Genomic DNA, 15,351 nt, shown 5'->3' on the forward strand with positions numbered 1-15,351 from the left:
CTTTCCGAAGATTTCAGGAAGAATTCATTCACACACCCCGATACGCAGAGGCAAAAAAAATCTCTACGATGTTGAGGTTGAAGTGTCTGCGGGGGATATCACCAACAAGTTTTTATGCTAGAAAATGTATCAAAGAACAAAATAAGCTGTTCCCAGTTCTCCCTTTTCAGAATCCATCTCAACGGAGCTCCTGCCGCTTCCTCGACATTTACCAGGTCTGTTGACATCATAAAGATTGGATTCATGTTATTCTTATACCTTTCAAGATTTGATTTTGGATCACGATTAGATGGATTACTTTTGAATTTGTTTTGGGTGATTTGGTTGATGGAATTATATTGATGTTGTTTAAGGAGTATCCACTTTTGGTTATTTGGACCGCAGATTGGAAATAAGGAGGCAATTGAGAAAGAACGTGCTCGGCTGTGAGTAATTTGATATCAAGCTTACTTTTTTTTGCATTTTCTTAAAGCTTCATGTGTTGTGAAGCTGCATTTGGTTAGGTGTGAATGGTTTTATTTGTAATTTAGGACAGTAAAGATGAGATGAATAGGGGATACTTTGCGGACATGGACGAGATGAAGAAGCATGGTGGGAAGGTATGGTATCTAGTATTGGATATCTGTGTTAGTTATATTGTTGATGAATATTTTTGAGGAGAGAGTTAAATAGTTTATATATATGAGGTTGGATTGCTGAGGTGAAATGTCGTGCGTCGTGTCATGCAGATAGCAATGGCAAATAAGATCGTAATTCCTGCAAGTGCAGCTGCAAAATTTCCTATGTTGGAAGTGTGCTACTCCAATGGTTCTAGCCTTAAGCTGCCTATATCCTCCGCTGGGAATGATGTGAATACCCCCAAATTGAATGTACCTAAAGCGACGTTATTGTGTTTATCATTTCGTGCCAGCTCACAGGTGAGAGAACTTTAGATAGATTTTGTTGAGCCATCAGTTCAGCTGGAAGATTTGAATGATATATAAATATGTTTTATCTGTCGTAGATTTCATCTGTCCTGGTACATATTTCTTGTTCTCGATGTGCAAAGGAAAGGGTCAAATATTAGTCGAGCGTAGCCACTAAAGAAAGAGCAGAAAATGTGAAATTACTGGAATAAGTTCTTGTGTTCACGTTTCTGCCTCAAATTTTCCCACTTTGTGCAAGCATTATAGCTTGTTCATAACTTCTAGATTGGAATGAATTTAAGTATGACCTGCTATTTGACATTTGAACTGCATGTTAGTTCTGAAGTTAATATTTGCTCCTGGCTCCTGTTTACGAATTGAGTCACTACAATAAAATGGAACTGGATTAGAGAAGTTAATAGGTTGTGATTTTGACTCTTTGATTGTAATTAGTTTTAAGTTGTTTGTGAAGAAGAAAAGAAAGAAAAATCCTTCTTTTCAGAAAAATGAAGCAAGTAGAAGATTACACATGTATAGCTGGGTGAAAAACTTTGCCTAGGCGATGGTTAAAGATTTGTTACAATACTTTGAGATTAGATTTGTGAGAGCGCTGCTAATTTTGTTTGCTATTTATTTAGATTTCTCTTTTTTGGGTTTTGACAGCCTATGGTGGATTCTTGGAGTTCACCTTTTCTTGATACATTTGGTCATTCCGCAGATGTTCAGTTATACGAGGTATTACAGTTAATCTTTTGATACTTTTGTTTGTCCAATAATCAAATGTTAAAGCGAAGAAAAATATTTTCCCACTAAATTAGTAATTCAACTCTCATTTGTTTAATGCGTGTTACTTGATTTTTCCCCATCTTCTTTCAGAAAATAACAGGAAAAACTTTGGCTATTTATCCAAATATGAAATAATTGGCATGGTCGTATCTGTCTCATCCCATTAAATCTCTCTCATATTTGGCAGTATCTGACTCTTTGGTACCGATGACCCATATTTTTTCTTTAAATGTAAAATTTAATCTGAGGAGTAATTTTCATCTTTTTATGAATATCTCTTTTTAGATATCCTTTATAGATTCCTGGCTGTTGAGTCGTAATCCTATAAAGAAACTACTGCTTAAAATTATGAGGAAGCCAAAACCTGGAGGACCGGAAGACGTTTTGCAAAGGCAGATAGTTTATTCATTTGGTGATAACTATTACTTCAGGAAAGAGCTTAGAATATTAAACCTTCTTACTGGGTACGCGGAATTTTTGCTTGTTCTTTCATCATATCTCGTTTTTTAAGGGTAAAATAATTTTGAAGTATATTTTCATTATAATTATCGGTGACTGATGTTGTGCAGGTACATATTCTTGCTAGACAAAATGGGTAGAATAAGATGGCAAGGTTTTGGTTCAGCAGAACAAGAAGAATTGTTATCTCTTCTTTCCTGCACATCCCTTCTGCTTGACGAAAAATGAGGAACGATTACACTGATAGAACAATCATAAACCATTTATGCTTGAGTTGAGCGAATGAAATGAGTGAACAGTTAATTTCTTGTGATATTAATGTCTCAGTTCAATCTGCGACGTTTTATGTTACATTTCACTGTCAACATATATTTTCTTTTTAATATATTACTCTATGAGTTCATGACTTCATTTAGTTAATATATTACTCAATGAGTTCATGATTTTATGATTCAATTCGGTTAGTATAAGGTGCTCTCATGTTATATAATAATATATAATATATAATAATATAGTATAAATGCTTAACATCTACCAGTGCTCTTTGCAAAATTAAAATAAATATCTACGTATAATAATTTTTATTATTTTCAAAATAATAATTTTTCATATTTTTATAAAGCGTTATATATAATATATCTAAAAATAAAAAGAATAGATATTTAAAATATAGATAAATATATGTTGAAAATTTAAAAAGAAATCTATTTTACGAGTATAAAAAAATTTCATCAATAAAATTATATAATTGTTAAAAAAAAATAAAGTTGTGTACCTAATCTATATCTATAATTAAAAAAATATATTTTTAATATAAAAAAATATATATTTTTTAATTCATGTTGGCTATCACGAATCACTTCATGCGCGAGAGTTTTTGCTATAAATAAATCTTGAATACAAACACTAGAACAGTTCGCTTTTTACTCAAGTTATGAAAACAAACCCTAATTTTACTCTTCTGCAACGGTAAAAGTGTAGAACGCACTGCAAGTATTCTCAAGATCTCGGTCTCCAACCTACTTAAATCTCTCAAAATCTCTGTTTTGAGTGGTTTCACCTTATCATATTCGTTGAATCGATCGGTGGCGGAGGCGGCAGCGGATGCAGTGGACATTATTCGTTGAATCGATCGATGGCGGAGGCGGCAGCGGATGCAGTGGACAGGAACGGCGATGATTGGAGTGAGACGAGCGATTACACTTCGGAAGATGAGGGCACCGAGGATTACAGGCGTGGCGGGTATCACGCCGTACGAATCGGCGACACATTCAAGCATGGTCGTTATGTTGTTCAGAGAAAGCTCGGCTGGGGTCATTTCTCCACCGTCTGGCTAGCTTGGGATACGAAAAAATCTGTAATGTTGTCGTTCATATTTCCTTTTTTTCATTTCCTGAGCTGTAATGTGTTATATCAGTCAAATCACATATGATACTTGTGCAAAATTAACTATAAACCCGGCTTGCAATTGAAAAAGTAGTTGTAGTTTAATTTGGTTTGGAAAATTGACAAGAATCGGGGGAAGGATTAATTAAATTTGGAATATATGTTGGCTTTAAAAAAAGATACAATGGATATTTCTGGAATCTTAAAAGGGCTTCACCCAAATACTAGAAGTCGGTTAATTTTTAATGTAATTAATAAAATTAGTTCCTCTAGGGGCTTAACTTTTAGTATATATTTATTTGTTTGATGTAGTGCATTAATCTGCGAGCTATTTTGTATGCATTGCAATGTGTATGTGGTTCTGTGTTGTTTGGATGCTTATATGTCCAATTTTGTGCGTTGAGAATAAAAACAAGTGACATGAAATGCATATATTTATTTTTGTTTGACATATTTTGACTTTTTTCTAAATATGAACTAGTTGGTTGTGTGCATTTTGTTTTATGTATATAATTCCAGGAATCAAGCGCTTCCGATGCTTTATGTCTACTTGCCTTTTGTTGTTTGGAAATCCATCTTGTTTACTTTAAAATTTAGGTTTTGTTTGCTGTTTTCTAATTGTCCCTTTATGCCTATTCTAGAAACAAGTACATACCTCCAAGAGATTACGCATTTTTCACACCCCAGGATTCGTTCATTATAGTTTATAGCAAGGGGGAAGTTAACATATTTATTCTGATGGATATAAATGTGATTATCGTTTTGCGCTTTATTATATCAATTCTATGTTGTCTTGTTTTAGGAAAATGAATTTTTTGATTGGGAAATGTAGCAAAAATTACCTTTTGTAATATGTTGCTACCTCTTCAAAAGCTTCATTATGCCTCCAAAAAACTTTAAGAAAGGACATGTATGAACACTGGCATGTTAACACACATGGAGGGGATGAAGGTCGAAGTTGGGAGTCATTTGTTAAAATCCAATAGAATGGAAGGATAGAGTACCTGCATAAAGTGTAGCATGTTAGAATTAGTAAATTGGTAAGATGCAGTAATCAATGAGGGATTGATGTTCTCGTTTTTTTTTTTTTGTCGTTTTTGGCTATAGATATTTGTTGCCCTGAAAGTTCAAAAAAGTGCACAGCACTACACAGAAGCAGCAATGGACGAGATTACAATTTTAAAACAGATTGCTGACGGTGATCCGGATGACAATAAATATGTTGTTAAACTTTTGGATCACTTTAAGCATTCAGGGCCAAATGGACAGCATGTCTGTATGGTGTTCGAATACTTAGGAGACAATCTTTTGACCCTAATCAAGTATTCAGACTACAGAGGTGTTCCTCTTCATATGGTTAAAGAAATTTGCTTTCACATTTTAGTGGGGTTAGATTATCTGCATCGTCAACTATCAATAATACACACAGATTTGAAGCCAGAGAACATACTGCTTCTGTCGATGATAGATCCTGCTAAAGATCCAGCAAAGTCAGGTGCACCCCTTATTCTCCCGTCAAGTAAAGGCAAGATTGTCTCCAAAGCTGAACCTTCTAATGATGCCAACGGTTCATATGGTGATCTGACTAGGAACCAGAAAAAGAAAGTCCGAAGAAAGGCCAAGAGAATAGCTCAAAAATTTGTTGGTAAGGCAACTTCCGAGGAAGTTCAGCCAGATAAGGAGGCAAGTAGTTCTGAGGATTCTCGTCAAGAGCATAAATCCAATGGAGATCATTTTGAAGATCAGACCAACGCTTCTGTTGCTTCGGAAGTTAATGATAATACGAATTATGAAAGCGAAAAAATTAAGGGTCATAAGAGAGGGAGTCGATTAGCAAGGTGTAAGCTCATGGCTGATATTGAAAGGAAGTGCAAAATAGTTGATTTTGGAAATGCCTGTTGGACATACAAACAATTCACAAGCGATATTCAAACTAGACAGTATAGATGTCCAGAGGTTATTTTGGGATCTAAGTACACAACATCAGCTGATATGTGGTCATTTGCTTGCATTTGCTTTGAGCTGGCTGGTGGAGATGTTCTGTTTGATCCACATAGTGGAGAAAACTACGATCGTGATGAGGTATAGGTGTTCGTACTTTAACATTTAGTGCATATGTTTCTGCTATGCTGCTGCATGGGTGATCTATCCTTGGTCTGTATTATTTTGCTAGGTCTGCATTTGCACATTAAGTCCATGAATGGGACCTCCCTGTACTTGCTACAGACTCTCTTTTTGTTGTGTTTAACAATTGATTTTTGGTCGATTTAAGTTCTCAAGCCACAAATATTTGTTATTTGATTGTTTGTTGCCTGTAAACCTATGTTTTATTATTTTTGAGTGTGGGATACTAGATAGTGTGTGCGTGTCATTTAATTGTTGGTTGTTTCTGTGGCTAGACTAACAACATATATTGGATTTGCCCACACCTAAAGACTCGGCCATATACTTCACAAGTTAGCTGAGGCGCAAAGCAGTTTCTTCTCTACATGAAAGTCCTATGAGCTAGGACCTTGAAACATGCCTTAATCTAAGTCACCGTGCAACTTATTAACATGGTTATTTGTTATGTTCGCTTAGCAATAGTCAATAACTGATCTTTGTCATTCCCTTGACTAGCTGCCAATTTCAATACACAATGACCATTTTAGGTAGTTGATGTACAACTGATTGTTTGACTTTGGGTGAAGTAGATGAATTCTTTTTTCTGTTGTACCCTGTTAAAATTCTTTGCAATTTTTATTATTTCCCTTGGGTATCTCTTCTTTACCTTCTAACTTGAGAGCGCCTACAGTCCTACTTCAGATTTGGACTGAGGCCGAGCTAAGGAATACAGTTAGAGGAAATATATATTTGAAACACTACTACTTCAATGCACCTTGTGTGTTTTGTATAAACATTTGCACTGTTGGTGGTGATGAATCTCTGCCTTAATCTCGCCGTAGCGTTGTTTCAAAACATTCGTATTTTGTGACATTTCAGATTCACAATTTTCGTTAATGGGTTAATGGTTTAAATAAACTTATTATTCAGTTATGCTTTCTTTTGATGTGAAGGATCATTTGGCCCTGATGATGGAGCTTCTTGGAATGATGCCACGCAAGGTGAGTAGTACTTCGTGCCTGTTGAGTAGAAAAGTATTCCTACCATTGGGCCCAAACTAAAATCTTAGATTTGTACACTAAAAAATGTTTCCACCTTTTGCATTACCATGGGGAGTCTTCTTCCCGGCTTAACAAACATAGTCTGCAGGTTGCTTTGGGTGGGCGTTATTCACGCGAATTTTTTAACAGATTTGGAGATTTGAGACATATCAGAAGATTAAGATTCTGGCCTCTTAGTAAGGTGCTTATGGAAAAATACGATTTCTGTGAGCAAGATGCTAGTGAGATGGCAGATTTCCTTGTTCAGATACTAGATTTTGTACCTGAGAAAAGACTGACAGCTGCTCAATGTCTTAACCACCCATGGATTAGTGGAGGCCTGCGAAAGCTTGCCCCTTCCGTTTCTCAACTTGAGAATGGTGGTTCCGACCAGAACAAAGAGAAGTGTGGGAGGGAGGCAAGGGAGAATGGTGATGGTGATTTGGACGATAAGTGTGAGAAGAACGAGAAGATAGCAACAGAAAATACTCGTTCAATCAAAAAGATGGAGAAGGACGAGACAGAGACTGTGGAGTTGAGAGTGGGAAACATGGCTATTGATGGAGTAACAAAATCTGTAAAAGATCCTACATCTACACCAAGCCCTCCCAAACAAATGTAAAATATTTTCGGTTATTGTCTCTCATTTGCTTTCGATAGAAGCCGGTTTCTTCTTTCTTGAAGCTTACGTAAGCTTCCATTTGCTCTTTACGAATGGTTATGCTGAGGATGCTGTTGTTCTCGATTCTTTTGACATTGAATTCTAGCTGGAGCATGGAGACAGGAATAATATTTTATCATAACTTGTTACTAAATTTGACATACAATTCTAGAGCACGAGTATAAATGTGACATTGTCATTCTTGAAAAGATCGGCTTGTATATCTCTATACAATATTCTTTTCTTCATCTGTTTGTACTAGAGCTTGACATTTTTATGATGGAAAACATGGATTCGCAGTCGAACGTTGATTACTATCTACTCTTTAACATTTGTATGTTTTCTTTCGTCTACTGTGTTGGCCCGGGGCATGGCTTCAACACTCCCTTGTTGTTGCACCCCAAATAGTTTACTCAGAACCAAGATGAGATTGCTGTCATGCAAAACTTCTCCATGGTGTTAATTCTTTTTTATTATACAAACAAATCTGTATAAACCACAATAATTTAGCCATCACCGCGAACCAGACAAAATAAAGTTCAAAGATCTGACTTCACTCTCTAAACAAGTCGAATCAAACTCTAGTAACACCATGAATATAGGTGAAAAATTAGATGGAAATATGACATGCTCCCCTCCATGTAACATGAAGTAGTTGAAGCTCGGTGCAAGTTATAAAACCCTTACGACTTGCACGATTATGTTGCAGACGATGCTTGTGAATTTGGCTGCAATCTGCTGATTTCATGCCTTGTACAGCAGAAATCAACTTCAAAGATTTAATGATATATGTGGTGAAAGGGGAGCCGGTTCTCTCCTCATTCGGTCTCTGATCCAGTAACAGTGACCCAGCTTCCTAGAAATGTTTTCGTTCGAGTCCCAGAACGAAAAATTATATAAAAACGATCAAACAGCATAGGAAGGAATCAAATGAATGTACTATAAGCAGTAGAAAAACGTAAAGATCCATGTAGGTTAATGAGAAGTAGGAAATAATATATAATGATTTTCGATAAACTTCCATAACAACTTATTATTTTTCGCAATGAAACAGATGTGAATCAATTGCTATAAAATTAGGACGATCTCGGTGTACAAGTCAGATACTGAAGATTAAAAACAGTGTCTTCCGAGATTAAAAATTGATTAATAAAAGTCATGAATATCATAAGTAGCTTAAGATTGTTCAATGCAGTAATTACTTACGGATTGCTGTGTTTCCTCATAAAATTTTTCTTTTTCTGAGATACGAGTACATGAGGAAAAATCCAATCACAGCACCCACAAATATTCCACCTGTCGTTAACCAAAAGGCAAACTGCACATAGAGAAAATTAATCAAATGAAATGGTAAAAACTTTGTATACCAAAGGGCTTTTAAATGGCATAGAAAACGAAGAGAGTCACACCATATGTTCTTCAAGATACGACCTCAAGTTCATGCCAAATATACCTGCCAAGTTGTTATCAGAGTTAGAATGAGCTCCAAAAACTCAACAATAGGAAAATCTACATGAAAAATTATGTCATGTTATGCCATAGACGATAAATCGAAACATTTCACAGGTTTCTTTATTACAGAAGCACATAAGTGAATATTTACAAGTTACGATGAATAAACTTTCTTATACTCCCTGTTCATTTTGCCTAATGAAATAGCATTTCTGACTTTGTAAAGGATTAAATGGTGATAAATATATTGTAGAAGTTAATGGTTAACACCAATCAGACAACAAAAATTTTTAGCAGGCATCAGTGATACCATGTTTCTTCTGTCTGGAGAGCAATGATTTTAATTTTTAAAGTTGTATGAATATCTATGGAAAGAAATCTTGAAACGTTTTCCTTTGCGTTTTCATGCATTTGAAATCTTCAATCATTAATTTCACTTTATTGAATACAAACAGTTTCTGGATTAAAAACATGGAGTGGGAAATAAGCTTGACGAGCTCTCCCTACTAGAAGGCTAGTAATTCATGTTTGGCCTATTCCTCTAGGGCTTATGGCCTAAAGTTTGTGCCCTCATTGATAATTGACACAACAAAAGGAATGCCTCGAGAAAGGTCCATCATCGAGTCAGCATCGATAATGTGGCTCTTCTTTATATTAGGTTGGATTAGAATTCGTGTTTCTCCATACTGATAGGTAAATGAAAGCTGTCAAGAGTCTCAGTTTCTCAAAGGGTAAAAAATGTTGTAATCCAAAGTTGGCTCCATAAGCAATTGGACAATGTGACTAATAGCTTGAAAGCTATCCAGGTTAGTCTTCTGGGTTCATGTTTTCCTCATTTGTTGTATTCACCTAATAAATACAACAATAGCGTCCAAAAAAGTGGCAAGAAAGCTAATTATTAATCTTCTCTTTATTTTTCTGGAGGTTGTAGCTCCTCGGATCGCCCCTGTGAAATTACATATTTAAGGTACTAACACAATGACGCGTAGCTAGAGATGGCCAGTGTTAAAAAAAAAATTAGTTAGTTACTCTCGTTTCAACATAACAAAATTACCTGCAATTAGGGCACCGACCGCAACACAAAATGTCCCAACCTGAAGAAGAAGTTCCACTCTACTGACCTCAAGCCTCCGAGAGCTGATGACGGAAAATGATGTCTTTTAGCTAGTCAATGATTAGTGAACAGGAAAAAAAATATCCAAACGTTCCTCTAATTTTCTTTGCTTAAAATCTAACAGCAGCACATGATTAATTTTCTCAAGGAAACTGCTTTGAAACATGCCCATTCAATCATGTTTTAAAACTCATAGGCATCAAAAATAAAAGATTTAAAACCTCTGGCTTTATTAGTCTTGATGGAAAAAATTCTTTAACACACGAGCTGTTGACACAGAGAAAATATATTTGATATTAAAGTAAGCAAAAACATTCAAGTTGTTAATTTGGTGGTATATATGTTAGATATCTGCCAAAAAGGGAGATTGTTGGAATGCCATGTTAGGAAGTATAATCACATCTAGCACCATTTCTAACAAGTGGAATCATAAATAGCTTCACAATCCATTGTTCACAAGGTAGAAACATTATCGTGGGATTAACATGGTAGAAACACTATCAAGATTACAATACAAACAATAATTCCAAAAGCCAAATCACACTCCAAAATGAAAATCCTCGATGCAGTTGAAAGAGCATGTTCAAACACACAGCACCTTTGCAGACTATGAAAAAGGAATAGTTAGAAAGTAGCAAACCTAAGGTTCACAGCAATTGAATCTTCCATTTCCTTTGCTGAATCAAGAAGCCGTTCTGCTTGACCATGACATGATTCACATCTGTCATACATGAAATGAAACATAGACCGACTACGTTAAAAGTAAGTAAAAATACACATAAATAGGGGCAGAAAAATTTCCCAACGGGATAATTTACTGATGTAGATAAATTCTGATGCAGCCAATATGCTATGAAATTTAACGTTCAAAGAGAATAAACTTGCAGCTTGATATCTTTCATGGAAATTCAATATTTCATTGCCACCATGTTATAATGATAACACTTTGATAAGCATAAGCCTTTTGTTTATAACAAATTCTGGAAGAAAGGGGTGGGGCAGGTATCTCAGACAAACTCAGGGATGGAGCTACTGTTGCTTCGTCCAGAGTTTCGGGTAAAGTACATAACAGGAATTCAAAGCAATAATACTTGTAGAGATAAGGATTCCAATTGATTAGATATGATGATTTGCAGTGAATTGAAAGTATGTGACACAACTACCTTTGGAGATAATTTTCCAGAAGCATTTCAATTTCTTCCTCCTCTTCTGTGAAAAACATATTATTAGCCAGAATGAGACACATATGGTCATAAAGAAACACAAGAGTTCGAAATGTGATTCACCTCCATATTGAATCAATATTTTCATGACTCACCCTCAGCTATCTCCTTTTCAGATGGAACTGCGCATTCAATCTCATCATTTTTCTTTAAAGTGCAGTTTCTTCCGAGAACACAAATACGCCGTATTTCATGAGTGTCTTCAAGCATGTCAAGCAGCATTTGTTTAAGAGCTCCAGCCCTTGACCCCAGTTCAACCTTTTATAAAAAAGTTACGAGAATACATATAGGTAGCTGCATTATCATTAGGGGGTATCAGAATGTCTGCATAAAGATGAGGGAGGATGCATACCAATGTCTGCTTGCTAGTCCGAAGTTCCTCCAATATGATCCCAGTTAACCGGTTGGGAAGAACCTCAAGTAAAGCTTGGACCTGCAACAAGAGTAAACCAAGCTTGAATCTCTTCTATAATGCATAGGTGTGTTGCATAAGCAATAGCTTTTCATATATTTTGCTTATTTAGAATTTGGTCATATCAGGGTGAAAGGCAGCTTAACAGAAATAACTTTAATTGATGATTCTGTTCATTTTTCTATACTAGAAACTAGATAGCGCATACTACAAACATGAGAATCTACTAAGAAAAGGTGTTCTGAATGCAAAGCCGCCTACAAAGGTTTGAGAGGGATTCTTTTTCTAGAAGTGGTGCATTCATTGTTTCAAGAAACACGTTGGATTCATTCAGAAAACAACTCCTTTCCTCGATTGTATGATCTATTTATCTTTACCTATTTTATCTTACAAAAGAATGTGCAGCATAAATAAAATACTTAGCAATATTTCAGAGGAGACCAACTGAACCTCACAGAACACCTTTCTACTCAATTATTACAATCACAAAATTATTGAGAACACCAGAACGAACATGGAGCAGAGGAACAAAAAAACATATACTCACTATGTTCCCATACTCACACTTGGTTCTAAATCCATTAATCTCCGCTCCAGGCGTTGTATTCGAGAATGTAGCGCTGCCTCAACCACCTGAAATGTTAGATTGTTCGCCTGTTGAACTATTTATACAACCAAATACTTCAAGGCCCACTTTTATAGGAAAAATGGCAGTCAAGAAGCAGTAGAAAACTTTGGTAGTAACATATCAAAATAACTCACGAAAAACAAGCTATTCTGAAATACTGAACTGTGATACAAAGATGGAAGAACAAAAATAATTAACTGCTTTACTATAATAGTGAAAAGATTTCATGAAATACCAACCTCAAGCACAAATGGCATTGAGGGCCCTCCATTTACGTTCTTAGGATTTAAGCGGGGCAACAGTGCGTCAATAAAAGCCTTTCCCCCTTTACTAAGAGAAACAATAACTAAATATTAATCTATTGCAACCATGTGATGACCACATGTAGGAAAAAAATCTTTACAAATAGTGCGGGATACTTACCGGTTATAATTAAATATATAAACACGTTCTTGCATCGCAATTGCCCGCAAAGATCCCAAATTAAGTAAAATTGCATACTCCCGTACCTTGGATGAGGTTCACAGAATAAAAATATATCAGAATCTAAGAAAACATGCAGTGAAAATTTCAGATAAGTCCTCTACGTTTCTCTCATGGTTTAACTAACACGAAATTCTTGTCGATAGGACAAGCATCAACACTTCAGTTTGTGATACAGAAATCTCATTGATTAACATTCTTCAGAAGCAAGTCATCAGTTGAATTTTCATTTTATAGAATCTGAAGGCGAACAGAAAGATTGCCACAATAGAAAACAGTCTTGGAGATTTTGAAATATCCTAAAACACACATGTACATCCGTCTGACTGTCTGAGAATGAATTACAAACACGAATTAAATTGTACTTTAAATCCAACAGTAGTCGGTAGTAATTCAATGTTTCTACCAGCAATGAAGGCATTGAGTTGGTCAACCACAATGATGGATCCACACTCCTAATATCTCGAGGTCGGAGACCTGTCAGCAATGCCATAGAGAAGAAACCAAAATATATTCACAAGAGAAACACAAATTGAATAGAAAAACAACTCATGGAAGAACCAAAAGGTAGTCAATAGATATTGCATTAGCCAGTTTAAAAAATGACCATGAGTCTTGAAAATGAACTGGTAAAGAAAACGTCTTCAAGTGAAAATATTAACAAGAGTTTTACAGGTTTTGATTTGTATATCTTATAAACAAACACCATAACTGCAAAGTTGTTACCATCCCATCCCCAAGAATGAACACCTGATACCTGGGACTCCACATCAATACATCTTAGTTTGCACACATTGGCGTATAGCCATCTACGTGGATAGACAACAATAAATCATCTAACTTAAAGCTGACACCTCGATGTTCTCAGCTGGTAGTACATAACAAATAGCCGAAGACCAGATCTGCTGAGCTAATACGGCTCAACATAGCTGAGGACCTAACTTCCCTAGCTAATAGTAGAGAGCATATGAAAATTAAGTCCAACCCAAGCTGTGGTGCTAGTACAACAATTCGGCAGACGCTTGTTATTTCTTGCTCCTAAAAAGTTCGGTGAATGTGAGTCCGGTAAATCCAGGGAATATCCCTGAGAATCCAAGGGAATTCAGATATATCACAGAGCCCAAGTAAGGAAGAGAAGGGAGGGAACATTAGATTCAGGATAACACAGCTAAACCTCTGGAATGATATTTGGGAAGATCATTTCATATCCCTCGAGGAAAATATAAATCTTTCACTCCTGCCACGAAACAAAGGCTTCACTTCATGTCTGTAAGTAGACCAGGAATGCTATAGGTAAATCACTCGATTACCATTCACAGGAAAAGTTCAATGTTAGGAGTTAAGTTGCGTCATATTTACGTATCAAGTTTACTCACCACTCGATTTTAACAAGTTTCGTCTATTAATTTTCCTTGTAGATACTATCCCATTAGACATCACTTCCACAACCTGTTGATAGATACAAAAAATTAAAAATCATCTTGAGAATATAATACAATTAAATAGGCTCATATAAAGTTAAAACGATCAAAACTCTTGCCACAGCTATCAGTAACAAAATCAAGAAAAGGACCTCGTAAATAGGATCCCGAATTCCAAGGGAGAGGGAGGAGTCCCCAGCGTTCACAATCCTCTGCGAACCAACAGCGCCATTGGAGAATCCCTGATCAATCACCTCCGCAATAGGGACGTCCTCATCATCCCCATCTCTGCTCACAATTTCCCCTGCGCCTTCCTCCTCCGCAAAGCACCTGATATGGTTCCGGGGAACCCAGCTCCTCTCCAACACCAGCAATTTTCTAGAAATTAACTCGTACTTACATCTCGAAAATGAAATTCCGCCTGGCAAAATCACAGGAAACTGAGCGAGATGAAGGGGCAAATTGACGTAATTCGGAGAAGAGAAAGGAAGTGAAGCCGCCATTGAATTCACATCGATTCAGATACTGCATTGGCGAATGATTCTCGGAAATTAGTGGCTGTCCATGGTTTGTAAGTGGCTTGTGGATGTGGGGCTTCCCGCTCAATAAATATACATATTTAATTGGAAATTATTTGAGAAAAAATATGAAACAAGTGGGGGGTTATTTTATATATAATAAAAAAGAAAAAAGAAAAAAGAAAAAAAAAAGGGGAGGATATTTTTCACCATAGAAAAAGATTTTTAAAAAAAATGTTTTGACAAAAACGTCATTAATATTATTTCACAAAAACTATTATGTGACATAATTACTAATCTATTTCGTGAAACGGATTTTTATCTAATCTGATCCATGAAAAATTATTTTTTTTATGTCAAAAATATTAATTTTGACTTTAAGTATACATCAGCTCGGCCTATTTCACAAAATTATATGTGTAATATCGTTTCACAAATATTTTATTGATACTATATTGTTTTATAAAATAGGTAGACAGTTTCCGAGTATGTTTCATAAATTAGCCCCTCTTTAGAACTTAAGTTTGGTTATTGATATTTAAAACGACTCTAATGACAAGAATTTCTTGGCATTGCAAGTATGAAATCCCAAAATGGTGTAATCTGATTTACTCTAAAACCGTTGGATCATGGGGCTTTTACCTGATAGCACAATTTAAAAAGATTTATGAATTTTAACCAAATTCATATATTTTTATTACAACATAATCATTATATGATTGAAGCTTTTTCTCGTATCTTGAATTTTATTTCTATGGTG

At 35.7% G+C, this 15,351-nt stretch overlaps 3 protein-coding genes across 7 annotated transcripts; 2 read left to right on the forward strand and 1 right to left on the reverse strand.

The window, feature by feature from the left end:
- Positions 1 to 5: 5 nt before the first annotated feature.
- On the forward strand, positions 6 to 2,508 carry LOC140966974 (uncharacterized). Of its 4 annotated transcripts, none has more exons than XM_073427334.1 (7): positions 6 to 215; positions 385 to 425; positions 536 to 599; positions 729 to 917; positions 1,569 to 1,640; positions 1,977 to 2,155; positions 2,261 to 2,508. In XM_073427334.1, the coding sequence occupies exons 1-7, from the start codon at positions 69 to 71 to the stop codon at positions 2,376 to 2,378; spliced, it is 810 nt and encodes a 269-aa protein (XP_073283435.1). In that variant the 5' UTR covers positions 6 to 68; the 3' UTR covers positions 2,379 to 2,508. The 4 variants fall into 4 exon arrangements, with proteins under 4 accessions (XP_073283435.1, XP_073283502.1, XP_073283582.1 ...); XM_073427401.1 differs by having other exon boundaries at positions 9 to 215; positions 354 to 425; XM_073427481.1 differs by having other exon boundaries at positions 57 to 215; positions 531 to 599.
- Positions 2,509 to 3,057: 549 nt separating this feature from the next.
- LOC140987786 (uncharacterized) lies at positions 3,058 to 7,661 on the forward strand. The gene is made up of 4 exons (XM_073456444.1): positions 3,058 to 3,507; positions 4,644 to 5,618; positions 6,593 to 6,640; positions 6,789 to 7,661. Exons 1-4 carry the CDS (start codon positions 3,286 to 3,288, stop codon positions 7,299 to 7,301), a joined length of 1,758 nt encoding a protein of 585 aa, XP_073312545.1. The 5' UTR covers positions 3,058 to 3,285; the 3' UTR covers positions 7,302 to 7,661.
- A 104-nt stretch (positions 7,662 to 7,765) lies between these two features.
- LOC140987791 (magnesium transporter MRS2-11, chloroplastic) lies at positions 7,766 to 14,664 on the reverse strand. Of its 2 annotated transcripts, none has more exons than XM_073456454.1 (14): positions 14,226 to 14,664; positions 14,029 to 14,101; positions 13,018 to 13,129; positions 12,593 to 12,678; positions 12,409 to 12,494; positions 12,106 to 12,174; positions 11,482 to 11,562; positions 11,225 to 11,387; positions 11,070 to 11,115; positions 10,547 to 10,627; positions 9,847 to 9,929; positions 8,750 to 8,793; positions 8,547 to 8,658; positions 7,766 to 8,196 (listed from the first exon to the last, which is right to left on the reverse strand). In XM_073456454.1, exons 1-13 carry the CDS (start codon positions 14,574 to 14,576, stop codon positions 8,563 to 8,565), a joined length of 1,371 nt encoding a protein of 456 aa, XP_073312555.1. In that variant the 5' UTR covers positions 14,577 to 14,664; the 3' UTR covers positions 7,766 to 8,196; positions 8,547 to 8,562. The 2 variants fall into 2 exon arrangements, with proteins under 2 accessions (XP_073312555.1, XP_073312561.1); XM_073456460.1 differs by having other exon boundaries at positions 12,409 to 12,499; positions 13,059 to 13,129; positions 14,226 to 14,663.
- Between the last annotated feature and the right edge of the window lie 687 nt (positions 14,665 to 15,351).

This window comes from Primulina huaijiensis, chromosome 1 (assembly GCF_012295235.1).
Source record: "Primulina huaijiensis isolate GDHJ02 chromosome 1, ASM1229523v2, whole genome shotgun sequence".
Classification (NCBI taxonomy): domain Eukaryota; kingdom Viridiplantae; phylum Streptophyta; class Magnoliopsida; order Lamiales; family Gesneriaceae; genus Primulina; species Primulina huaijiensis.